Source organism: Phyllobates terribilis, unplaced genomic scaffold (assembly GCF_046119375.1).
Source record: "Phyllobates terribilis strain yellow unplaced genomic scaffold, ASM4611937v1 Scaffold_9__5_contigs__length_417890890, whole genome shotgun sequence".
Taxonomy (NCBI): domain Eukaryota; kingdom Metazoa; phylum Chordata; class Amphibia; order Anura; family Dendrobatidae; genus Phyllobates; species Phyllobates terribilis.
Genome location: NW_027362769.1, coordinates 410,451,145 through 410,478,118, shown reverse-complemented (window position 1 = coordinate 410,478,118; position 26,974 = coordinate 410,451,145). Strand labels below are relative to the sequence as shown.

Genomic DNA, 26,974 nt, shown 5'->3' with positions numbered 1-26,974 from the left:
ACCCGGTGTCTAGTAGGGCACTCATAGGAATGCCATCCAGTACCACAGGCAAGATTGGACGTCCCCCTACGTATTTATCACGCCAGTTTGATGGGCCTGATGGTCTTATGCCTGGGGGTTGGCCCTCTACCCCAGGTTGTGCCCGTTTAAATGACAGTACCTTGCCACATGTCCAGGTTGATTGCAGCGGCGGCAGATGGGTCGTCCTTCCTCGTTGTATCTGTCGCTGGGTCTTCCTCTGGCCGGTGGGTCCTCCTCAGTCGGCGCCACGGGACATCCTCCGGTCCGGAGGCCAGCTGGATCTTTCCTGGAGAAGAGACCTGTAAAGACTGCACAGTTCTGGTTAGCGCGGCAACGCTCTTAGTCAGCTCTTGGACCTGATGGTGCAGGTCTGTAGCCGGGTCACTGTTTAAAGCCTGCGCATCAGCTCCCACAGGCCCTGCAGACAAGGGCGCCGTCTCCTGGTGGTAAGTGATAGCAGGGCGCCTGTGGGTCACAGCGCCACCTGGTGCCGGTTCTCGGAGCACCCGGATGGCTCTGTCCTTGAACTGTGCAAAGTCCAGGTCAGGGTCCTGTAAGGCCATTGCCCGCAAATGTGTTCGGTGGGCATTGCACAGTAGACCCTCCATAAATTGTTCAGTCAACAGCTTATCTTCATTTCCCACGCTGTCAGGGTCTGCCTGCTTAATGGCTTTCAGGGCCTCTTGTAGGTTTAGCGCATAGTCTCTTATACTCTCATGTGCCCGTTGTTTGCACCCATAAAATCTTAGTTTTATTTCGGCTGAGGTGCGGGTGTCAAATGTGTCTTTCAGCCGGGTTAGTATGTCTCTGACAGTCCTCTTCCTCCCAGGTGGCCAGGACTTTACCTCCCTTTGGGCTGCCCCGATTAATTGGGCCACCAGGATGCTCACTTTTTGCTCTTCTGTGAGGGGGTACACCTGGAAGAGGCTATCCAGTCTTTCTCTAAAGTCATTTAGGGTATGTGACTCCCCTGAGTACTGGGGTAGCCAGGCTGCCCCCGGGATATAGGGCATGGTGAATGGCATGACTGTTGCAGCGGTTGCGCTGGCGGTGGCTGTGGCAGTGGAGCTCCCCTCGGTGTCCGGCATCCTCCTCCCCCCTAGTGGACCGTGGCCTACCTTGCGATGCTCTTCTTCCGTAGGCCGCGGCTCCGCAGTCGATCGTCGGGGTTGAGGACCTGGCGTCGCGCTCCGATGACGTCAGCGTCGCTCTTCCTCCCTTCCAGGACCTTGCGCAGCGTCAGAGCGTGCGGCGGAGCTTCGGATCTCGCGCGCTTTCGGCGTCCACACCCCTCTTCTTCCTGTGCGGCGTCCCGAAGATGGCGTGCGAAGGCGGGAAGCAGCTGCGGATGGCGGGAAGAAGGCAGAAGACGGCGGGAAACGGTCCAAGATGGCGTCTGATGGCGGGAAACGACTCCGGACGGCGGGAAACGACTCCGGATGGCGGGAAACGACTCCGGACGGCGGGAAACTTCACCACAGGTAAGTTCAAAAGTCTTTTTCAGGCACGCAGTACCCGGTGGTTGCGGGCACGAAATCCTGCCGACTACGCCAAAGTTGACGCGCCCCCTGAGCCTGTGCTGTGCAGGGGGATACCCGGAGCCGGATCGCTGGGGGTTGTAGTCCTCCGTGGCGGTGACCCGGTCCGTGCCCAGGGTGGTCAAACCAGTGGCAGTCTATTTGTATGGTAATAAGTGTCCGACTACACCACCCGTGGATTGCGGTCAGTGGGGAACGCCGCTGTGCTGCAGACCGCTGAGGCTGATGTTGTTTGCGCAGCTGAGTATGGGATGACTCCCCACGGGAGGAGTATTGCCTCAGGGCAGCTAAGGTGGAAGATGATGGGAGTGATGGTGTGAGCGTCCCAGTACTAATGGTGCTGGTGCGGCAAGGAATCACAGAGACGGGTGGTGCAGTTCAGGGTCTTTACTGATAGTACAAGGCAGACCCTCCCGGGAGTACTGGCTAGTATAAGGGGCCTGGTCAGTCTGCGAGCAAGCAGGAGTTCCCCTGGCCAGGTGGAGTTGTAGGCCTCCCCGTTTATCGGCACTCTTTCTGGCTACCTTGCTGTCAGCGGTTACAAGTAGCCCACGTCCCTGAGTATACCGTGTGGTGCTCACCCGTATGGCTGGTGACTTGGGGCCTTCTGTTAGCCTCCGCTCCTGGATGGCGGCGCTGGTCCCTTCTCTGTGACTGAGCCTCCGGGCTTCTATGGCCAGAGGACCTGGAATCCCCTGCCGGCTGGTCTCTGCTGCTGGGTGTATATCAGTCCCCACAGCCTCGGACTCCTGTGTCCGGCTTTAGTATCTTCGTCCAGGGCGAACTCTGCTCAGCTCCAGCCCCTGGACTTCTGCTACTGCTCCTACAGAGCTCCTGATCTCACTTTCCCTCTCCAGACTCTGACTGCTCTAATCCCGCCCCAGACCCAGTTTAAAAGGGCAGATTCCTCCCCTCCCAGGTCTGGGCGGACCGTGTTGCATGCTTAGGGATCCTGACCAGAGAAACCTCCCACTTGCTCTCAGACATAATATCTCTATTACTGTGGCAACCAGACCCCTGGGGTGTCACACATGTTTCTGGAGCCAAGGCAGGCCAAGCAATAGTGCGTGAGAGAGTCCAGGCAGAACATGAAAGGAGATGCTCTCAGAATGCAGCATTCCCACCTGTAGAGTCAGAGATTCGGTGATGAGTTGGATGGGATGTGGTAAGAGGCCCCCATCCACGGCGGCGACAGATAAAGGTACGGCCAGAGGTTTGGTGGGAATGCGGTATTTTTCTACCAGGGATTGAGAGATGAGATTTCCAGCAGCTCCTGAGTCAAGTTGAGCCTGTTCAAAATAGCGGTTCTCTCCGCAGAAGATAGAAACAGACAGCATCAGGGATGGAGAGGGTTTACTTTTGTCTAGGGCGACCTCTCTGAGCGATCCTAGACACAGGCATTTCCCGACCTCTCTGGGCAGGAACGGATCCGGTGCTCCTTACTGCCACAGTAGGAACAGCTCCCCTCGGCACGACGTAAGTCTTGACGGGTCTTGACCATCTTGGTCTGGTCGACCTGCATAGGCTCAGGTGAGTGTGCCTGGGGAGTAACAGAGGGAGTGACGGGTCTCTGGAAGGTAGGGGCTAGACGTGGAAACCTCCTCTCACGGGTGACCTCCCTGGCGCGCTCCTGGAACCGGATGTCAATCCGGGTGGCAAGTGTAATTAAGTCGTCGAGAGTGGTAGGAATGTCCCGACCGGCGAGTTCATCTTTAATACGGCCGGACAGACCCTCCCAGAAGACGGACACCAGGGCGTTGTTATCCCAGGCCAGCTCCGAAGCAAGGGTACGGAACCGTATGGCATATTGGCCCACGGTGAGACTCCCTTGGCGGAGGCGTAGCAGAGATGAGGCTGATGAGGTCTTCCGTCCGGGTTCGTCGAAGACCTTCCGGAAAGCCGTGAGAAAGGCTGGCAGGTCGGACACCAGGGGATCTCCTCTCTCCCATAGAGGATTTAGCCAAGCCAGTGCCTCCCCCGTGAGATGGGACATGATGAAGGCTACCTTGGCCCGGTCGGAATTAAACTGGTGGGGCAGGAGTTCAAAGTGCAGGGTGCACTGGTTAATGAAGCCCCGAGCTTGAGCGGAGTCGCCTCCGAAGCGAGGAGATGCAGAAAGCCGGGTTCTGGAGCAGGATACTATGGTATTGGCGGACAGCGGAGCAGCCAGGCTGCGAGTCATGACACTAGCGGTGGTTGCTAGCGGAGCAGTCAATGTGTCCAGGCGAGAATTGACATTCCGCAGGTGACCCAGGATGGACTCCTGTTGGGACCTCTGTCGGGACAGTTCATGACAAAGGTCCGAGAGCGAGGGAGCTTGGGTGCCACCGGGTTCCATGGCCCGAGCAAACTGTAACGGGTCTGGGAGGCGGAACCTCTGAGCAACTATACAAGGGGGCGGTCCTTGTAAGGAAGCGGGTGGCACCCAGGGAAGATGGGCAGGTAGTCACAGCAAGTGATCGGGGCAGTCTCTGGGTAAACGGGCAGGTGGTCACGGCAAGTGATCGGGACAGTCTCTGGGTAAACGGGCAGGAGGTCACAGCAAGTGACCGGGACAGTCTCTAGAAAACGGGCAGGTGGTCACGGCAAGTGACCGGGACAGTCTCTGGGTAACGAGCAGGTGGTCACGGCAAGTGACCGGGGCAGTCTCTGGGTAAAGGGCAGGTACGACCTGTGACGGCTGAGCCTCCAGATAGGCTAGCAGGCGAGTAGCAGATGTGTGCTCCCAGGTGAGCAGGCGAGAGTCTCTGGACAGGCAGGTGGTCACAGCACGTGACGGCGGAGCCTCCAGGTAGGCTAGCAGGCGAGTAGCAGATGTGTGCTCCCAGGTGAGCAGGCGAGAGTCTCTGGACAGGCAGGTGGTCACAGCACGTGACAGCGGAGCCTCCAGGTAGGCTAGCAGGTGAGTAGCAGATGTGTGCTCCCAGGTGAGCAGGCGAGAGTCTCTGGACAGGCAGATGGTCACAGCACGTGACGGCGGAGCCTCCAGGTAGGCTAGTAGATGAGCACTCCCAGGTGAGCGGGCAAGAGTCTCTGGACTGGCAGGTGGTCACAGCACGTGACGGCGGAGCCTCCAGGTAGGCTAGTAGATGAGCGCTCCCAGGTGAGCGGGCAAGAGTCTCTGGACTGGTAGGTGGTCACAGCACGTGACGACGGAGCCTCCAGGTAGGCTAACAGGCAGGTAGCAGATGAGCGCTCCCAGGTGAGCGGACAAGCTGGTCCATAGACAGACTGACTGGTGTCGGAAGGCAGACCGTCGGACCTAAGGCTAGCAAGCAGGTAAGCGGATAACAGGCAGGAATCAGACAGCAAACTGGCAGGAAACTGGCAGGTAACTGGCAGGTAACTGGAAACGGGACCTGAGGGCTGAAGCAGAGTAATGAACAGTGCAACAACATTGCTCGGGCACCTCCATTTTGGAGGAGGTGCCTTATATATGGAGGGATCCTCCGGCCATTGGCCGGGGACTCCTTAGGGCGGCGCATGCGGCCCCTTTAAGAGAGGGGGAGCGCGCGCGCGCGCGCCCTAAGCACAGTGACCGGGGGAGAGCGGGCGCTGCAAGCAGAGCGGGAGGAAGCCGCCGGGCACGGAGCAGAGAGGTGAGGGGAACAGCGTCCCTGCCTAGCAGGAGGCAGAGACGCCGACGCTACAGCATAGAAGTGTGCAGCTAAGAGATCTAATCTATGCTGAATTATACTACTGAAGAGACTGTAATACTGTGCCTTGTGAAGAAACTACGTATTGTTACTAGAGCCGGTTGCTGTAATATCCCTGAATTGCACTGGCCGTGCTTCAAATTAAATTCCACTGTAAAACTGTTGAAAAAGACTCTTGTCAGATGTGTCTGGTCAGCAACTGAATCTATCGTGTGCCTGAGAGAAGCTGCAGCCTATGGTTGCCTTGAGTAACGGTTCGCCCAGGATTCCAAAGAATTCATGAAACCCGTCTCGTCCCTATCTGAACCTAGCGGCGTGCGTGTAACATCAAGCTGTGTTGTCCTTGGAATCAACTTGGGGATGACCGTAGCCCTAAAAGGAAGAGATAACACCATCCTGAAAATGCAAGAATGACTTTTGAGCACTTTATACTCTCAATTATTAACTTTAACCACATGAACGATGTGACATGGAGCCAAGAGATGACTCCTCCATGAATTACAAACCAGTCAAAATGTGCATGATACATTGCATGTAGCGATGAGAATCCTCGGTATCACTCCGGTGCACACACGACGTCTCGTCCCGTAAGGACTGATGTTCTTTAAGCTTTGTTACATTTTTTATTTTACCTCTTAAACCTGTGAGTAAAGTCTATATGGTTTTATCAGCTTTGTTTGTGAAGGAGCTGGAGGAACGCCCCACGTGGACCTTGACCTGAGAATGCAAATCATATTCGAAACATAAATTGGGGCCTAAGGTCAATCAGCAGGAGCTAAGGCGGAGGCGTCTTCTCAGATCCGGGAAAGTTAAGGGAGAGATAGGAGGTGAAGGACGGGAGGCCTGGGGTAACGATGCAGGCACAAGGGGCCTTATAAACTTTCTTCTTGGGTTGGTGCTGGAAAATAAGCGACATAATCGGCAAGAAAGGAGGGAGAAGACACAGGAACCGCCCGGGAACCTGAAGACCTCCAGGAAAAGAGAAGACAGCACCACCGATGCAGTAAGAGGCCAGAAGCATTCTCAATTCAATGTGTTCAATGATGGCAGGATCTCAGATAACATAGAGACTCTCATAACCAGGACGATTGATTTATTGGTGATGAAGAATGATTATTGATGGTGAAGATTGATTTATTGGTGATGATGATAGATTATTGATGAATATTGATTATGGCTTCTCTCAATTCTTTTTTCCAAATTACAATTGAAGATGTTGAAATTCTAATATAAAATATATGTCATATCACAAGATATAGCACTCGGGCCCTAATGCCCAATAGGGCCCCTCTGCCACATAAGAAGACACTGTCTGCCACATAGTAGTTGGGGCCCTGATTGTGCATGAAGGTCCTGGTACTTGAAGCGCCGTAGGGATGAAAAGATCACATAGTAGGTGTGGACCCTATTACTGTATAAGTTCTTCCCTGGGGCCCAGGAGCTTCATCATCACCTTTGGAAAATAATTTGTCTCTAATATCATATTTAGTAAGACAAATATTACAAATTTATCTTTCAGAACATCAAGATCCCCAGTCTTCTAGGACAGAACTTCTGTAAGGACGTTGGTCTTGAGTCGAGCACAGAGTTGAGTGGATCTGGGGATTAAAGCGCTATAAAATATGGGGGGTGTAATGTACCAGAAACTGAACCAGTTAAAGGAGATCATGGAGCAGACTAAAGGTGGGTCACGTAAGATATCGACACTGCTGGTCACCAGGTTTCATCCATGACACGATCTCATGACATTGAGCCTTGTCTGTCCTTACGGCCACTTGTCAGAACGAGGTCATCCTTAGGGTTGTGACTCATTGAATCGTGATCTCCTCAGTTTATCTAATCATCCTCCTACATCCATTGAGCACACAACGTCATCTACATGGAGCCCTACAGGGTCATTGTCAGGAAAACTTGGTCAGACCTTGCAGCCCTCTGGCGACCCCTTATCCTGCTGGTCAAACACGGTATTGACCGAGAATAAGCAACAGGGTACAGCTGCTCTCATTTATGTCGCCTATTGTGGCACGTGATGTGACAGGACGTATATATACCACCAGTTCATTCCAGAAACGTATATATACCTCTGTCCAGCCACCCTCAAACCACAATATCAAATAAATACTGGTATACTGCCACCACCGATCGCTTAACAGGTGGATCGGGTACCCGTTAGGTAACGTGAATTAGCGGGTGAGGGATGTGTTTGCTCGACATAGGACAAGAAGAACGAAGCTGGTAAATAATAATGATTTACTCCCGAAAGTTGGTAGTGTTTACAAAAGATATACAAGATATTATAAAAGAGACAATTTACATATATGCATAAAACAGTTATTAAAATAAAAGGGGTAAATAATAGCAAAACCTGTGCCATGAGGTCTCAGATTCTGTGGGGGGACGGCTCCCCAGAAATTAGATGTGATTCCTCCACGCAGCGAGGAGTGCTTACGTCTGACGTCCCTGGGTTGGAATGAGCCAACATGGACGTTCTGGTTTTTAGTAAGGAGGCAAAACACTAGGACACACCCATGTTGTTTACCTCACACGGGGGCTCGGTTTTGTGAACCCACCCAGCTGCACAAGACATAAAAATCCTTCATCTTCCAAATCATGGTATGGGGGATGCCCCACATCCAAGATGGATACATCATGTTTGCCGTCACCAATATTCACAGAGATTGATATCAAATATGATATTTCTATGATGTTCAGAAGCTCAGAACCCATTTCCTAGGTTTCTGGTGGTTTCCCAGTTATGAAAGATACACCATCATAACTGGAAAAAGGTGAACATCCCAAAAATGTGGTCCATGTGTTTGTGACGGTCATGGGCATTATTAAACTCGACATTAAAAGTTTGCACAGTTACACAATAGGGCTTTGGAGAGGAAATCCAGTGTAGACCAATATGCTTGCTCTGGGCTGAGGTTTATGGCGATTATAAAAATTCCTTGTTTGGGGGAAGCAAGAGTAGATTTCTATGGAGGTCCCTTCCAAGTGAACAGGGGGCGGAGATTTAAGGCATCTCTGGCTATCCTTTCAACATTTTTAAAACTAGGACAAAAATACATTTTGCCTGACAGTCATGTTATCAGACAATCCACCATTCATTAGGTGGAGGGGCACAATTTCTGCAATTCTAAAGGCTCTTTACTCCCGTTGCTCCTAATGACGAAGCCTACAATAAGTCAGTGTACCGTAATGTCACAGAGGTCTACACGGTACATTTACTCCATTATTGTTTCTTTTTCTGTTTTTCAGATCTGACAAAGGGAAAGAAATCGGTAAGATTTAGATTTATTGAGAAGTTCTGGATGAACGATTCTCCAAAACATGAATCCCTTTGATTTGCTCCAAATCTGCAACCTGAGGGATCCAGTTTCCCTTCAGTAACTGCAGATCTTGTAGGAAAGATCTGGTATCTCCTTTACTATTATGGATGACCACATAAGATCCACTTCTCTACTTACAAAAGTTACTCCCAAACCCCTTTTGTTAATTTTGCGTTTGGTTCAAATGTGATCAGAAATGGCACCTACTCACCTTCCACTCACTCGCCACACCTCCACCTCCCGCTGGCCATGTCCATCGCCTTTCTCCTCTCCTTCTCTTTTGGCAGGGTCAGCATGTGACTGCTGCAACCAATCAGTGACCATGGTGATTGGCTGCAGCTGTCATGTGCACGCTACTTTAGAAGAGGAGACCTGCAAAGGACACGGTCAATGGAATGATGGATCGTAAGGGGAACAGAAGGTAAGGATATGCTATTTCTTATCCATTTACCAAACTGAGGTCATGTGTAAAGATAGAGAAAGGAGCGTAAAAACTCTTTAAGCTTTTTTGTGCCCCGAATAGTAGAAGATATTATAGGTATTATATGTTATTACATAATTACATCAAAGGAGAGGGTCTGGGCCGACGTTTCAGCCTCACATCTCATTTCTGGTATGTTACGCCACAAGCTTTGATGAATTTATCAAGCGGATTTCACCATTCCACGTCCTTCACATGCTCCAACCATTTTGGTAGAGTTGTCCAAAAGTGGCGTAAAAACGTAAAGTTACACAATAGTTTTGTGACTATTTAAAGTATTTTAAATACTTTAAGCAGATCGAAAAAATCAGTGTTCTCCTATGTGAATGCCATCACCGTGATAAGTGTCCAGCTTGTATAATGTCCTCTGCCATTGTAGAGCCAGCAGACGTCGGGACACAACGTCGTAGTCATCTCCGCTCTTGATGAGGGCGACGTCCAGTGGTTGGTGACAAAAATAAACTCTGTACATTTTAAAGAACAAGTCAGGCAGACAAACTTCATCAACATCAGTACGATTAAGGAAAAGAGCTGGGAGAAGCAGAGCGCCGAGTACACCTTCTGCATCTACGTCCATAGAGAATATGACTCGACACCGGGCGCGACACCGACTCTGAGGCTGAAGTCACTGTCACTGCAAGGTAAGAGGCTTGTGAGGACTGAGTGCTGTCGTCCACTCTGCAGAGTCATTGTGCGCCGGCGTTTCACCGTCTACTGCTGCCAGGTGCAAGAATAAAACCAAAATGTCACTCAATGCGTCCATAATGCTAAATATATAGTCATGTCCATCAGTCCATGATTGGCTCTGCTGATCCAGAGGAAGGACGGACAGTGGTAGTTGTCTCTACAAGAAGGCGGGAGAAGGAAGCATGCTCTGTGCCATGTGCAGAGGTCTCTGTGCAGGAGGGGGAGGAGCTGACCTGCTCCAATCACCTCTTGATTTCTATGAGACAATGTACTGAGCATGCTCTGTGCCAAGTACAGAGGTGTCTGTGCAGGAGGGGGAGGAGCTGACCTGCTCCAATCACCTCTTGATTTCTATGAGACAATGTACTGAGCATGCTCTGTGCCATGTGCAGAGGTCTCTGTGCAGGAGGGGGAGGAGCTGACCTGCTCCAATCACCTCTTGATTTCTATGTGACGATGTACTGAGCATGCTCTGTTTCAAGTACAGAGGTGTCTGTGCAGGACGGGGAGGAGCTGATCTGCTCCAATCACCTCTTGATTTCTATGAGACAATGTACTGAGCATGCTCTGTGCCATGTGCAGAGGTCTCTGTGCAGGAGGGGGAGGAGCTGACCTGCTCCAATCACCTCTTGATTTCTATGTGATGATGTACTGAGCATGCTCTGTTTCAAATACAGAGGTGTCTGTGCAGGAGGGGGAGGAGCTGACCTGCTCCAATCACCTCTTGATTTCTATGAGACAATGTACTGAGCATGCTCTGTGCCATGTGCAGAGGTCTCTGTGCAGGAGGGGGAGGAGCTGACCTGCTCCAATCACCTCTTGATTTCTATGAGACAATGTACTGAGCATGCTCTGTGCCATGTGCAGAGGTCTCTGTGCAGGGGGGGAGGAGCTGACCTGCTCCCATAACTTACTGACTCCTATATAAGAGTGTTATGAGCATGCTCTGTGTCATGTACTGAGGCCGCTGTACAGGAGCAGAGTGGCCCCCGGGGCCTGTAATCAATGATGGCTCCTATGTGATCTGTCTTTATAATAGAGCCACTCATTGTCCTCCTGTCTGTGCTGATAATGAGATAACTGCTGACTCTGGTCCCAGTGTGCACAGTGTAAGCGGAAAAGTCACAGGAATTATACACTTATTGTGAGGACTCAGCGGACAGTGAGAAATAGCAATATTTTCTGTTGTGAGTTTAATGAAAAATTAGAAAAATCTGTATAATCTGTAACATAAATTTTTTTTCTATTAATATCTCAGTTTAAACGGTCGTGGTCTGAACTCAGTCTTGTGTTTACAGGGAAGAAGAATCTGGTTGTGGTGATTGATAATGTAAGGAACAGCGATAATGATGAGAAGGATCGGATGATAGAAAAGTATCCGAATATAAAGAAATATGCCCGGGCTGTCTTCCTGTTCACAGCGATGGAGAAGATGTCAGATTATCAGAAGTGTTTTTATAATTCCTCGGAGCCGGAATCTAACAATGTCGCCGCCCGAGGTTAGTGCCTGAAAATCCTTTACTTCGTTACAGGTTTTATGTGTTTTTGTAAATAAATGGCGGAGTCAAAGGTATAATATGGGAAGGATAAACGGAGGATAATAAAATGTAATATATGGAGTCTCGACACGGTGAATTGTGTTCACAGCACAATTGTGGATTTTTAAGTTACATATTATGTCATAGCTTCCATATAGGAATACAGTGATTGTCTAAGGGTCTCCTGTACACCTTTAACCAAAGTCTTCCTAAACCACTGATATCTGTAGGAGTGGCCGACAGTCTAATGTGTATGAGGACCTCTAGACTCTCCCCGACAGATGATGCTTGGCTATGAAGACCTCTATACTCTCCCCGACAGATGATGCTTGGCTATGAGGATCTCTAGACTCTCTCCGACAGATGATGCTTGGCTATGCGGACCTCTATACTCTCCCCGACAGATGATGCTTGGCTATGAGGACCTCTATACTCTCCCCGACAGATGATGCTTGGCTATGAGGATCTCTAGACTCTCCCCGACAGATGATGCTTGGCTATGAGGACCTCTATACTCTCCCCGACAGATGATGCTTGGCTATGAGGACCTCTAGACTCTCCCCGACAGATGATGCTTGGCTATGAGGACCTCTAGACTCTCCCCGACAGATGATGCTTGGCTATGAGTACCTCTATACTCTCCCCGACAGATGATGCTTGGCTATGAGGATCTCTAGACTCTCCCCGACAGATGATGCTTGGCTATGAGGACCTCTAGACTCTCCCCGACAGATGATGCTTGGCTATGAGGACCTCTAGACTCTCCCTGACCGATGATGCTTGGCTATGAGGACTTCTATACTCTCCCCGACAGATGATGCTTGGCTATGAGGATCTCTAGACTCTCCCCGACAGATGATGCTTGGCTTTGAGGACCTCTAGACTCTCCCCGACAGATGATGCTTGGCTATGAGGATCTCTAGACTCTCCCCGACAGATGATGCTTGGCTATGAGGACCTCTAGACTCTCCCCGACAGATGATGCTTGGCTATGAGGACCTCTAGACTCTCCTCGACCGATGATGCTTGGCTATGAGGACCTCTATACTCTCCCCGACAGATGATGCTTGGCCAACTGTTCATGTGTATGGAGGAGTTGGGAGAGACGCTGTCAGCCGATCACTTAGATTACATCTATCTAATGTGTCTCTTGGTCTTTACTCTGAACCATGGACTGCCTTATCTTCCCACCTCAGAATAAGTACAAAGGGGAAGGAGAAGGTCTATATCCTACATGACCCCAACAGTCATTGACCAGAGTAAGGACATGAGAGTTTGAGCAGAGAGAACCAGATGAGGCTGTCGATAAGACATTAGATGGAGCAGCTTTGGGGTATAGCACTCTATTCACATGGCAAGCTGCTTGTAAGAGTTGACTCGCCCCCTGGGCCGTGTGGGGAACCCGGAACCGGGCCTCTGGTGGGATGCTGGGGGTGGTAGTCTCAGTGTGGCGGTGACCCGGTCCGTGGCTCAGGGTGGTCAAACCAGTGGCAGTCTTAGTATTATGATAATTGTCCGACTACGCCACCCGTGGATATTGCGGTCAGTGGGGACCGCCGCTGCGCTGCAGACCGCTGAGGCTGATGTTGTATGCGCAGCCAAGTATGGGATAACTCCCCACGGGAGAAGTATTGCCTCAGGGCAGCTTGTGTGGATGATGGGAGTGATGGTGTGAGCGTCCCAATACTGATGGTGCTGGTGCGGCGATGAAACACAGAGACGTGGGGCTGCAGTTTCCAATGCTTTACTCACAGTTGTTATTCGTGTCAATCTTGCAGGCGATGACTGCCCAAGCCGTGCTGCGTCCACCAGGCAAGGGGCTCGACCAACTCCCAGGCAATTCCAGAGCGTGGCACAGGGCTCCCTTCTCTTACCTTCTCTGGCCATCCTCACCAGTGACCCACCTTTGTCCAGCTTCCTCGGGCCTTCTCTTGGCGAAACCTATCTCCGGTTTCCCTGACCCTATGTGGTATGCCTTCCTGGTGGATGTAGTGAGGGGTCGCACCAAGATGTGGTCACAACCTCCGGTCTTTGGCTGAGGAATCTGTTACCTCCACCAATTTGGGTTCCGGTACCCTGCTCTGCCAACCCTTCACCCGCAATCTCCTGGGCCTATGGGGTTCCTTCTGTCCTCGTGTCTCTGGGCCTTTCTCTGTGTTCCAGTTCCCTTATCTCCTTTCTGTTCCAGTTCCAGTTCCTACTTCTCCTTCTCCTCTCAGGCTCCGGCCTCTTCTCTAGGCCTGCCTCTGGAGCAGCACCCAGCCTGAGCTGCTGCTCCCTGTCTGCTCTCCTCACAGACTGCACTGAACTGGACCCTGTCCTAAGATGGTGCCCACCTTATATACCTCCCTTATGTGTGAGCCCAGGTGACTAGCCACCAATGGGCTCCTACCTTTGCCCAGAGACCCACCCCTATCTGCTCCTACACCACTGGGTTTTCCTTACCCTCCCCACTCCAGGCAGGGACATAGTCGGTCGTGCCTGCACTCCTGTCTCGTGGGAGCACCGTTGACCTGTCCCTCGGAAATGGGGTGTGTGTGGTGCATGCAGCCTAACGAGTCCTGGTCCACACTCCATCCTTACCCGGGAGTGGAATATCACACCTGTGGTTTGAGGTGCAATACCCCTGTAGCAGCCGAGCCCTCGGGGTGCTACATTCCCCCCTGGTAAATCACAGCACGTCCTTGGGCTGGAAAAGAGCAAAAACAATTTAAAACATACAAAAATTTTAGAATGCATTCGTATATAAGACAATAACTATTAACCCATCCCTTTATGGGAGGCACTTTTCCCTTTCAACGTTACTGGTACTCTTTTATCATATAAAACATCACATAAAACATTTGCATTATTACTCTAGCAGCATATAAAACTTTTTTCATTATAAAACATTCGCAAGGAAAACATTCTCAAAACACATTCTTGAATCCTGGCCGCGGTGCAACTTGTGACCAGGTGCTCACTCTTCTTTTAAGTGCAACAGTCCATTTAATCCGTCTTGAGGTAGACATTGCAGTTCTTCTATAAAACCAGTAGGGGGCGCTTTAAGAAGCGCAACTATTTACAGGATGGCTGCTCTCAGTCCTCGGCCAGTTTTGGCAAGGGGGAATGGCTGCTCACAGTCCTCAGCCTGGTTAGGGATTAGGGGCTATTTTTAAACAGTCAACAGTTCACTATTTGTCCCAACGGGGACCACACTTTCAAAACCGGGAACAGTTCCAAAAACAGTCCTTGTACCCAGACGGGTAACTATATACAGTTACAATTTTACTGTTCACTGGTAACGGTGTCCTCCTCGCTCTTCCGGGTAGTCTTCAGGTCCGTCCGGACCCTCTGGGTAGTCCATGTCTGGGCGGTACCGCAGCTCCTCCTCCGTTAGACGGTGGACATGGAGGGCGTACAGTCCCTTTGCGCCCTTGTGCCGGGTGTAGGTGACCCCGTCGCCGGGGTACAGGTCACGGCCGTGATGTCCCTCTGGCAAGTGGCTTTCGACGTCTCTCCTGGTGACGAAGACGTCGGTGTCAGCCTCCGGGTCTCTTATGAAGCCCCAGTCGTGCTCCAGCTGGAACTTTACTATGGTTCTGGTCGCTCATGGACCGCGGATGGCTTGGGAGTCCTGACGGGCTCTCCTCTTCTGCTCTGCGCTCCGGGCTTGGAGTCGCTCCTCCCTGATGCGCCTCTGCCGCCGCTCCCTTTCATAGGTGGCCAGCTGTTGACGGCAGCAGTCCAGGTGACGATCTGCGTCCGCCTGTGTTTCTTGTAGTGGGGGCGGGGCGACTTCCGTGGGATCCGGAGCCGGTATCAGAGGCTCACGCAGGGGTGGAGCTCTCCAGGGCTGACCGCTGGTCAGTTTGGCCGGCCACACCAGGGGCATTCCATCTGGGTCCGTATGCTGGGCGAAGAGATCCGCGCCCAGGGGTGGTATTGCATGGGACCCCCTTTGGGGAGCAGCACCCGGGGCACTCGGCCTTGCGACCAGGCCGGTGGTCGCCTGATGGTCGCACCCAGGGATGGCACAGTCACGGTAGGGGGCGCTGGTGAGGCAGCGGCGCCCGGGTGTACTAGGCCTTGCATCCTGGCCGGTGACGTCTCCTGCTTTACGGCGCCTGGGTTCAGAGGGCACAGCGCGGGGCGGGGCGTGTAAGCGACGCCTGCAGCCTGAGGCCTAGCTGGCGGCGGTGGAGGCGTGATGTCAGGTTCGGTCCCCGGGTCTTCGGATCCCGCAACGGAGGGTGGGGGCAGGCTGGTGATCTCAGGGCGTAGAGTGGTGGCATCCCCGTTACCTGCCTCGGCCTCCGTTGCCTCCTCCGCGGCGTCGTCCGCTGCCGCCGGTCCATCTTCACCGCGCTCGGCAGCAGGCGCGCTGCTCGGTCCTTGCGGGGTCCTCCGCTGGCTGTTTTCGTGCTGCCGGGCCAACTCCTCCTTCCACCCGGAAACACATCTTGCTGCGCCCGGACCATCCTCTGATTCAGATCCTAAAGCGCAGCTCGCGCGCAGGCCGGGTCTCTGGGCAGCTGTGCCAGCAACTCTGTCAGGCTGCAGGGTGGCTCAGCTTGCAGTAGGCTGCGGGCCAGGGTGCTGGTGGGGTTCGTTGCTCCCTCCATCTCCGGGTGCAGCAGGTCCAGACTGATCCAGGCCGCGCCCGGCCCCACAGTTTTATTTCCTATCCGCCCCCATGGGGGGTGGTCTTGGGGGCATCTGCTGACAATCACCTTTAGGGGCAGCCCCCCCACGTTGATGGACATCTCCACTGCTGCATTCATGGCTGGTGGGGGCGGGCTCCTTCTTTGGCGCCATTCCGAGACCTGGCCCACGATGGGAGGCAGCTTCCTGCTGTCTTTTGGTGCGCACATAATGGCGTCCGCTCTGCCAGGGCGGGAAAAACGGATGAAGATGGCGGGAAACGGTCCAAGATGGCGTCTGATGGCAGGAATCGGCCCCTGATGGCGGGAAACTTCTGGAAATGGCGGGAGACTCCTTTTCAAGGTACATGCACAATCTTCTTCAGGCACGCAATACCCGCTTGTGGCGGGTTGGTAAAGATCCTGCCGACTACGCCAAAAGTTAACTCGCCCCCTGGGCCGCGTGGGGAATCCGGAACCGGTCCTCTGGTGGGATGCTGGGGGGTAGTAGTCTCAGTGTGGCAGCGACCCGGTCCGTGGCTCAGGGTGGTCAAACCAGTGGCAGTCTTAGTATTATGATAATTGTCCGACTACGCCACCCGTGGATTGCGGTCAGTGGGGACCGCCGCTGCGCTGCAGACTGCTGAGGCTGATGTTGTATGCGCAGCCAAGTATGGGATAACTCCCCACGGGAGGAGTATTGCCTCAGGGCAGCTTGTGTGGATGATGGGAGTGATGGTTTGAGCGTCCCAATACTGATGGTGCTGGTGCGGCGATGAAACACAGAGACGTGGGGCTGCAGTTTCCAATGCTTTACTCACAGTTGTTATTCGTGTCAATCCTGCAGGCGATGACTGCCCAAGCCGTGCTGCGTCCACCAGGCAGGGGGCTCGACCAACTCCCAGGCAATTCCAGAGCGTGGCACAGGGCTCCCTTCTCTTCCCTTCTCTGGCCGTCCTCACCAGTGACCCACCTTTGTCCAGCTCCCTCGGGCCTTCTCTTGGCGAAACCTATCTCCGGTTTCCCTGACCTTATGTGGTATGCTTTCCTGGTGGATGTAGTGAGGGGTCGCACCAAGATGTGGTCACAACCTCCGGTCTTTGGCTGAGGAATCTGTTACCTCCACCAATTTGGGTTCCGGTACCCTGCTCTGCCAACCCTTCACCCGCAATCTCCTGGGCCTATGGGGTTCCTTCTGTCCTCGTGTCTCTGGGCCTTTCTCTGTGTTCCAGTTCCCTTATCTCCTTTCTGTTCCAGTTCCAGTTCCTACTTCTCCTTCTCCTCTCAGGCTCCGGCCTCTTCTCTAGGCCTGCCTCTGGAGCAGCACCCAGCCTGAGCTGCTGCTCCCTGTCTGCTCTCCTCACAGACTGCACTGAACTGGACCCTGTCCTAAGATGGTGCCCACCTTATATACCTCCCTTATGTGTGAGCCCAGGTGACTAGCAACCAATGGGCTCCTACCTTTGCCCAGAGACCCACCCCTATCTGCTCCTACACCACTGGGTTTTCCTTCCCCTCCCCACTCCAGACAGGGACAGATGCTGTCGTGCCTGCACTCCTGTCTCGTGGGAGCACCGTTGACCTGTCCCTCGGAAATGGGGTGTGTGTGGTGCATGCAGCCTAACGAGTCCTGGTCCACACTCCATCCTTACCCGGGAGTGGAATATCACACCTCTGGTTTGAGGTGCAATACCCCTGTAGCAGCCGAGCCCTCAGGGCGCTACATAAGGATGGGGAACCCTACATCTATCGTCATCTATTATCATTTTTGGGTCCTCTATGAGCCCATTGTGTCTGGATATTAACTTCATCCTTAATACCAGCCAGAGACGTTCATTGTAACAATGGAAAGGATCATACAACTCTCTTAAGATGGAAATCCAACACAAAGTCAGTAAATCAAAATAATGGCTCCAATCTGCAGAGCTGATCGATCACCAGCTCATCGAGAGACTCGAAAGAAGAAAAATGTAGAATATTTATCATTGGTGGCGACCAACGATCTGGTGAAACATCAGCCATTAATACAAATATTTGACTTTCATGAGCTTGAGAAAAATTTCAAGAAGCAAAAAGTTCTGATCTGTCCTATGTAGATTTATCAGGAAGTGAAAAATCCCAGTGAATCCATAATTTTGAACTTTTCATCATTTTTTGGCAGGGGTTAGAGCGAGACTATGTGCAGGCGGAGATTATTTTGAGCTGCGCCAAAACATTTCCTATTTATTTCTTTTGTAAAACCACTTTTCTGTTCACATGTTCATTTTTTGAGCTTTTTTTCTTTTCCGTTTTTGATTTTGTAAAATACCATTTGGGAAAAAAAAAAAGAAACTACATGTCACTTCTTTGAAACATCTTGTGATGGAATCTGCTCTAAACTAGGCCCCGTCCAATCATAAGGCTACATAAAAAACTAAGGAAAAGCAAAAATAGAAAACTCTTCAAAAACTTTTCAAAACTCCTCCAAAAACTTCACATAGAAGGAACCAGTTTGCGCTTGAAAAAAAAATAGTTGGTTTTGACCATCTCCAAAGCTCCTTGGCCTGATAGTAGTAGTATTTCCAATACAGGTTCTAGTAGTAAGCAGTAATATTTCAACCATTTTACTTGCATTTCTTCACTTGAATTTCTTTTTGCTCTACAGGTTATCAGGCCGACATTTCCAAACAGGTAGATATATTTTTATTTATTTATTTTCCTAACTTATATAGCGCCATTAATTCCAAAGCGCTATACAAAACATTATCATCATCACTGTCCCTTTTGGGGCTGACAGCCTAAATTCCCTATCAGAATGTCTTAGCGTGTGGGAGGAAACCAGAGAACCTGAAGGAAATCCACACAAATACGGGGAGAACATAAAAACCCCTTGCAGATGTTGTCCTTGGTGGGATTGAACCCAGGAGCCCAGCGCTGCAGGGCTATAGTTCTAACCACTGGTGAAATATTGGTGCCCCCTCCATGAAGGAGCTTGAGACCTTAGTAGAGTCGTAGAGACCCGGTGCAGTCTGCAGTCCTCTTTTAGTTGCCCGTTAATATTTTAATGTCTTTTTCATTTCAAGGTTGTGTTTGGGACAAAATATAACGTTGGGATTTTCTCAAGTTCAGCGGAAAGAGATTACTCTTGGCTGAAGGCTCTGCTGAAAACTGAGGAGTTCAGAGACCACGTCCTAGGTGTCCGGCCATGTTTCATCTCCAACGATGGTTTCCAGCAGATGAGTGAGGACTTGTCCCACTGCACATTCGGGATCCTCTATCACACCAAGAAAAAGGGCAGAGTCAACATTACTGATGTGACAGACAGTCTGTACGACGAGGAGCTGCTGCAACTGTCTACGACCCTGGGTAAGATAGAAACCACCCAAGAAAATGACTTGTAGAAGAACCATTGTCCGGAGGAACTGCACTGACAACCACTACGATTTCAGCTAGGTGTGAGGTTAAGGATCAGCGTGGGTTAGTGTTAGGATTAGATGTAGAATTCAGGTTGCGATTAGATTTTCTGCTTAGGTTAGGGTTGCTAGTAGGGTTAGGGTCAGGATTAGTTTTAGTGCTAGGATTGGGTTACCTGTAGGATAAGGGTTGGGATTCCGTTTAAAATTAAAATTAGCGCTAAATTCAGTGTTGGAATTGGGGTAATAGGTTGGGGTTGGAATCTGATTTAGTGTTAGGGTTAGATACATTGTTAGGATTAGGATTAAGGGCAGGATTATACTGCATGTAGAGAAGAGGGAATCAAATTCATTATCACACTAGTTACAAATTCCTTAAAAATTTGGAATTTGCCAGAATTTAAATTTTTCAGGATTCGTATAAATAAATCTTATCCTCACCTGTCCTGCTGCCGCAGATCCCCGCCCGATCCTTGCTTTCTAGCTCTTTAAAGGTGATCATTCTTCAGTCTTCTGGCACCGACTAGACCTCATTTCATGTTGAGCGACATGTCTGCACGTTATTGACCTTTTAGTACCAGAATACTGAAGACCAATTACACAGTCCAAAGCCGAGGACAAAGTGGTGCGCTGCGGTGGCAGGAGAGGTGGGCGGCAGGTTTTCAACTGGTCAGTGTAATCTTTTATTACTGTTCACCCCTTCTCCGCCCTCAGTTTCATGGGCTTTGAGTTCTATAGAGACCTCAGAGAATAATAAAAGGTAATGAGGGGCCCATTAGAACGAATCTGCCCGACGATTCTAGCGAATCTGCCCAAAACTAATTTCTGGAGATTTGTTCATCTCTGTTAGGGTTTAGTTTTAGGGTTAGGTTAAGTTTTATAATTATTATTAGATGTAGAGCTAAGAATAAGTGTTATGCACACGCCCGGGCTGAGCGGCGTGTGCGTGTGATTGTAGTGATTCCACTGGACCATGAACCGGAGAGTGCCTGGAGGGGCGTGACTAAGTATCTGGCCGATCCGACCAAGATGGCACGACGGCATACGACGCCAGTGCACCAGGGAGAAACCGGGCAGAGGGACCAGGTGCTACTCCAGGTCAAACTCCGGACACGGGGGTTGACCCACACAGGGATTACTGGATCAGGCTGGTTAGGCTGGCGCACAGACTGGAGGGTATAGGCAGGCACGACTGGTATGCAGGCAGGCGGGTAAAGGCAAGCGCAGCTAGAGTGCAGACAGGGAGGCACTAGCAGGTAGGAACACAGGCGGGATAGGACCCAGTACACACTGGGACTCAGGAACAGGCAGGTTAGGCAGGCACAGACTGGTGGATATAAGCAAACACGGCAGGTATGCAGATGGGTGGATACAGGCGAGTATGCAGGCAGGGAGGTACTGGCCGAAAGGACGGGCTGGAGCACAGAAAGGTTAAGACCCAGTACAGACTGGGTCACAGAACCGCAGATGCGGTAGACAACCACAGCAGAGAGGGAACGCCCGAAGCGGTGGGCAAGAACAGAGCAGGACAGGGCTGCAGGAGCAGCGAGCACAAGCAGGGCAGGACAGGACTGCCGGAGCAGCGGGCAGAAGCAGGGCAGGACAGGACTGCCGGAGCAGCGGGCAGAAGCAGGGCAGGACAGGACTGCCGGAGCAGCGGGCAGAAGCAGGGCAGGACAGGACTGCCGGAGCAGCGGGCAGAAGCAGGGCAGGACAGGACTGCCGGAGCAGCGGGCAGAAGCAGGGCAGGACAGGACTGCCGGAGCAGCGGGCAGAAGCAGGGCAGGACAGGACTGCCGGAGCAGCGGGCAGAAGCAGGGCAGGACAGGACTGCCGGAGCAGCGGGCAGAAGCAGGGCAGGACAGGACTGCTGGAGCAGCGGGCAGAAGCAGGGCAGGACAGGACTGCCGGAGCAGTGAGCAAGGAGTCAGAGCAGGCTAGAACCGCCGGAGCGGTAAGCAAAGGAGTCAGAGCAGACTAGAACCGCCGGAGCGGTGAGCAAAGGAGTCAGAGCAGGCTAGAACCGCCGGAGCGGTGAGCAAAGGAGTCAGAGCAGGCTAGGCTGAGTAGGGGGGACAGGCCTCTGTTCACACGGAACAGACAGGAAGGGAAAGGCAGAGCCAGACACCCACAGGGTACTTGCAGTGAAGTAGCGAGTGGACCACAAACTCACAAACGGGAGTACAGAGACAACAAGCAGGAGTTAGGTACGAGTTCAGACTCTGCAGAAAAAGGAAGGGAACGGACATAGAGGCAAAACAGTTAAAGGATAGGAGAGAGTTCAGACTGGAACTGAGTGTACGGAGGAGACCGACACTGCAGCGGGATACAGGAGCGGGTCTGGGAATACGGCCCCCAGAGAGGCAGGACGAACAGGCAAGGAGCGTGTTCAGACAGGACAGACAAGATACAGGAGCGGGTCTAGGTAATCAGCCCCTAGAAGGCGAGAGGAACAGGCTAGGAGCGTGTTCAGACAGGTCAGACAAGATACAGGAACAGGTCTAGGTAATCGGCCCCTAGAAGGCAGGAGGAACAGGCTAGGAGCGTGTTCAGACAGGTCTGGAAATACAGCCTCCAGGATAGGCAGACAAGAGAACACAGAACGGGACCTGGCACCTTCAGAGTGCAAGCACACACTGAAAGAAACACTATGCTCAGGCGCCATCTTGAGGAAGAAGGTGGTATAAATACCCAAAGATGGACAGCAATAGGCTGAAGGTGCAACAGGGGCGTGTCCGCAACAGGTACAAGAAACAGGAAGTTCAGCGGGCGTCGCCCTATGCAGCCAAAACAGACAAACAGACAGCAAGGAGGAAAGCCAGAGAGACATTCTGGACAGGAGATCAAGTGCGCGCTCTTGCACAGTGGGAGATGGACCACTATGCAAGGACGCCGCCAGGTATGTTACAGTACCCCCCCCCTTACGCCCCCTCTTCTTCAGGCCTGCCAGAATCTTCCGCAGGGAATTCGAGGGCCAATTCTTCACTTCGAAGAGATCACTTCCACTGTCCACCGGAAAAACTGGTCTCCTCTGGTTAGCTAGGATGCTACCTCCCATCCAGCCACCCTTAGCAACAGACGAAACGGGTGGAGTACCAGGAACAGCACACAAGGAAGTCTCTCTCCACATATTTTCAGGTGGCACCCCAGAGGGTACAGGAGACAACTGGAAGTCCTCCACCGGGTTGGAGGGGGACAGAGACTTGGGGGTAATCTCTGCTTCGAGGTACATCTTGTCAAGCTCACAGGAAGAAATAGATGGGTTATCAGGTACATAATAAGGAAAAGTCACTGTCTCTTTGTTATCTGGTGGTACCCCGGAGGATTCAGGAAACAACTGGAGGTCCTCCGCCGGGTCAGAAGAGTGCCGAGGCTCAGAGAAAACATCTGCTTCAGAGTACACTAGGTCGGACTCACTGGACGAAGCAGGCGAGGTATCGGGTACCGAGTATAGGAAAGTCTCTGTCCATTCACCACCAGGTGGCACCCCGAAGGGTTCTGGAGACAACTGGAGGTCCTCCACCTGGTCAGAGGGGTGTAGAGACTCACGGGTAACCTCTGCTTCAGAGTACACTAGGTCGGACTCACTGGAAGAAGCAAGCGAGGTATCAGATCCAGGATATAGGAAAGTCTCTGTCCATTCACCACCAGGTGGCACCCCGAAGGGTTCTGGAGACAACTGGAGGTCCTCCGCCTGGTCAGAGGGGTGTAGAGACTCGGGAGTAACCACTGCTTCGGAGTACACTAGGTTGGACTCAGTGGACGAAGCGAGCGAGGTATCAGGTACAGAGTATAGGAGAGTCTCTGTCCTTTCGCTACCAGGTAGCACCCCGAAGGGTTCTGTAGACAACTGGAGGTCCTCCGCCTGGTCGGAGGGGTGTAGAGACTCAGGAGTAACCTCTGCTTCGGAGTACACTAGGTTGGACTCACTGGACGAAGCGAGCGAGGTATCAGGTACAGAGTATAGGAGAGTCTCTGTCCTTTCGCTACCAGGTAGCACCCCGAAGGGTCCAGGAGACAACTGGAGGTCCTCCGCTTGGTCGGAGGGGTGTAGAGACTCGGGGGTAACTACCACTTTGGGGTACCCATTGTCAGGCTCACAGGACGAAGCGGACAAAGTATCGAGTACTGGGTGTAGAGAAGTCTCTCTCCATTTGTCATCGAGTGGTATCCCGGAGGATTCAGGAGGCAACAGGGGGTCCTCCGCCAGGTAGTAGAGGTGCACAGACTCTGAGGTAACCACAGCTTTGGAGCATCCTTGGACATGCACACCGGTTAAAGTGGGTGAAGCATCTGATGCCGGGTGCAGGAAGTTCTCCTGTGTGGAGTCTGGATGGGCAGAAGTCTCTTCGGGCAGGAGAACTGGTGCACTACCCACGCACATTACCCGTTGGGGCTTCTCCGGGATACAGGGAGATGAAGCTTCAGTAGGGACTTCAAGGTTGGGGTCAGGAGGTCTCAGGGAGGACAGACCCTGGCGTGACGGCTTGCCTCTACGTCTAGCACGTCTGGACTGCCTCTTGAGGTTGGGAGAAGTATTCCGGAAAGCGTAGTCACCCTGTGAGGATTCTGGGTGGGCAGTAGTCTCATTGGGCTGGAGGACTATTGCGCTACCCACACACATTACCCATTGGGGCTGCTCCGGGATATTGGGAAGTGAAGCTTCAGCAGGAGCCTCCGGGTTAGGATCATCGAAGACCATTAGAAAGGCCACCAGGAAGGCCATTAGGTCCAGGAGGATCGGATCCTGTGTTTCATATAGGGGGTTGATCCATTCCAAGGCATCACCCGCCAGGTAAGACATAATGAATGCCACCTTAACCCGATCGGTGGGAAAACATAGAGGGTAGAACTTGAAGTGTAGCATGCATTGCTCCACAAATGCACGACTTTGTCTTGGATCCCCATAATAACGTAGCGGATCCGCAGGAACGAGAGCAGATAGATCCATCTGGACGGGTGTGTAATTCGCCTGGAACTCAGCTAAAGGAAAAAAAAAATGTTTATTTATTTATTTTAATGCATGTAGTCGCTGGAAAACTTCTCAGAGAGCGAAGGCCGTGGGGCTCAACGGGAACCATGGCCTGAGCATGCTGTTATGCACACGCCCGGGCTGAGCGGCGTGTGCGTGTGATTGTAGTGATTCCACTGGACCATGAACCGGAGAGTGCCTGGAGGGGCGTGACTAAGTATCTGGCCGATCCGACCAAGATGGCACGACGGCATACGACGCCAGTGCACCAGGGAGAAACCGGGCAGAGGGACCAGGTGCTACTCCAGGTCAAACTCCGGACACGGGGGTTGACCCACACAGGGATTACTGGATCAGGCTGGTTAGGCTGGCGCACAGACTGGAGGGTATAGGCAGGCACGACTGGTATGCAGGCAGGCGGGTAAAGGCAAGCGCAGCTAGAGTGCAGACAGGGAGGCACTAGCAGGTAGGAACACAGGCGGGATAGGACCCAGTACACACTGGGACTCAGGAACAGGCAGGTTAGGCAGGCACAGACTGGTGGATATAAGCAAACACGGCAGGTATGCAGATGGGTGGATACAGGCGAGTATGCAGGCAGGGAGGTACTGGCCGAAAGGACGGGCTGGAGCACAGAAAGGTTAAGACCCAGTACAGACTGGGTCACAGAACCGCAGATGCGGTAGACAACCACAGCAGAGAGGGAACGCCCGAAGCGGTGGGCAAGAACAGAGCAGGACAGGGCTGCAGGAGCAGCGAGCACAAGCAGGGCAGGACAGGACTGCCGGAGCAGCGGGCAGAAGCAGGGCAGGACAGGACTGCCGGAGCAGCGGGCAGAAGCAGGGCAGGACAGGACTGCCGGAGCAGCGGGCAGAAGCAGGGCAGGACAGGACTGCCGGAGCAGCGGGCAGAAGCAGGGCAGGACAGGACTGCCGGAGCAGCGGGCAGAAGCAGGGCAGGACAGGACTGCCGGAGCAGCGGGCAGAAGCAGGGCAGGACAGGACTGCCGGAGCAGCGGGCAGAAGCAGGGCAGGACAGGACTGCCGGAGCAGCGGGCAGAAGCAGGGCAGGACAGGACTGCCGGAGCAGTGAGCAAGGAGTCAGAGCAGGCTAGAACCGCCGGAGCGGTAAGCAAAGGAGTCAGAGCAGACTAGAACCGCCGGAGCGGTGAGCAAAGGAGTCAGAGCAGGCTAGAACCGCCGGAGCGGTGAGCAAAGGAGTCAGAGCAGGCTAGGCTGAGTAGGGGGGACAGGCCTCTGTTCACACGGAACAGACAGGAAGGGAAAGGCAGAGCCAGACACCCACAGGGTACTTGCAGTGAAGTAGCGAGTGGACCACAAACTCACAAACGGGAGTACAGAGACAACAAGCAGGAGTTAGGTACGAGTTCAGACTCTGCAGAAAAAGGAAGGGAACGGACATAGAGGCAAAACAGGTAAAGGATAGGAGAGAGTTCAGACTGGAACTGAGTGTACGGAGGAGACCGACACTGCAGCGGGATACAGGAGCGGGTCTGGGAATACGGCCCCCAGAGAGGCAGGACGAACAGGCAAGGAGCGTGTTCAGACAGGACAGACAAGATACAGGAGCGGGTCTAGGTAATCAGCCCCTAGAAGGCGAGAGGAACAGGCTAGGAGCGTGTTCAGACAGGTCAGACAAGATACAGGAACAGGTCTAGGTAATCGGCCCCTAGAAGGCAGGAGGAACAGGCTAGGAGCGTGTTCAGACAGGTCTGGAAATACAGCCTCCAGGATAGGCAGACAAGAGAACACAGAACGGGACCTGGCACCTTCAGAGTGCAAGCACACACTGAAAGAAACACTATGCTCAGGCGCCATCTTGAGGAAGAAGGTGGTATAAATACCCAAAGATGGACAGCAATAGGCTGAAGGTGCAACAGGGGCGTGTCCGCAGCAGGTACAAGAAACAGGAAGTTCAGCGGGCGTCGCCCTATGCAGCCAAAACAGACAAACAGACAGCAAGGAGGAAAGCCAGAGAGACATTCTGGACAGGAGATCAAGTGCGCGCTCTTGCACAGTGGGAGATGGACCACTATGCAAGGACGCCGCCAGGTATGTTACAATAAGTTTATAGTGTAAGGATTAAAGAAAACAAGAATTTATACGCAGATATAGGGGATAATCTGCAGATAAATCACTTTTAAATCATGTAAGTCTGGTTTAACTGAAGAGCGGCTACAGGGAGAAAATGAAGTTATAATCACCCTGCAGCCGATCACTTTCTGACATCAGGGACGGGCAGGGAGATGTAACAGCAGCAGTGTGTGTCTGCAGAGCGGACTGTCAGTCAATGTGCAGAGGGAGTGATCACTGTGTAGTGAGCTGTGAATGTTACAGCTACCTCTACCATCCCTATATCTGGAAGCTAGAGGTTGCAGGAAGGATAAAACTTTATTTTCTCCCTGTAGCCGCCCTTCCAATTAACCAGCCGAACATGATTTAAGCACCATATACCTGCGAAAAAAGAAAAAAACTTACAAGTAGCTCGTGTTTTTGTAGCCGACATGTTTCCATTAAGAGTTTCCCTACAGAAGATGGCAGGGACAGGTTATATTTTACCCATAGACATGATTGTTGGGGGATCAACCATCTATTTTGGAGGCCATCACGGATGTCTGATCTGGAGGCACGTGTCCTCTATAGAACTATGCCATTAATGTGTAACCAAAGTAGAGGAGACATGGATCTTCAGTAGAGGAGACATGGATCTTCAGT

The 26,974-nt window shown here is 52.2% G+C and overlaps 1 protein-coding gene across 5 annotated transcripts in view; it reads left to right on the top strand.

Annotated features, from left to right (window-relative positions):
- The first annotated feature begins 5,944 nt into the window (after positions 1-5,944).
- The window catches only part of LOC141162665 (uncharacterized), a 41,115-nt gene continuing 20,085 nt past the window's right edge, over positions 5,945-26,974 (top strand). For 3 of the 5 annotated variants that reach the window (XM_073649010.1, XM_073649008.1, XM_073649009.1), the window contains exons 1-7: positions 5,945-6,218; positions 6,735-6,898; positions 8,477-8,499; positions 9,408-9,669; positions 11,014-11,214; positions 18,520-18,545; positions 18,938-19,220. In XM_073649010.1, the coding sequence (XP_073505111.1) occupies positions 6,838-6,898; positions 8,477-8,499; positions 9,408-9,669; positions 11,014-11,214; positions 18,520-18,545; positions 18,938-19,220 (856 nt within the window). In that variant the 5' untranslated portion in view covers positions 5,945-6,218; positions 6,735-6,837. Of the gene's footprint in view, positions 6,219-6,318; positions 6,338-6,734; positions 6,899-8,476; positions 8,500-9,407; positions 9,670-11,013; positions 11,215-18,519; positions 18,546-18,937; positions 19,221-26,974 lie in introns of those variants that run through there. The other 2 variants (XM_073649006.1, XM_073649007.1) reach the window with 2 other exon arrangements.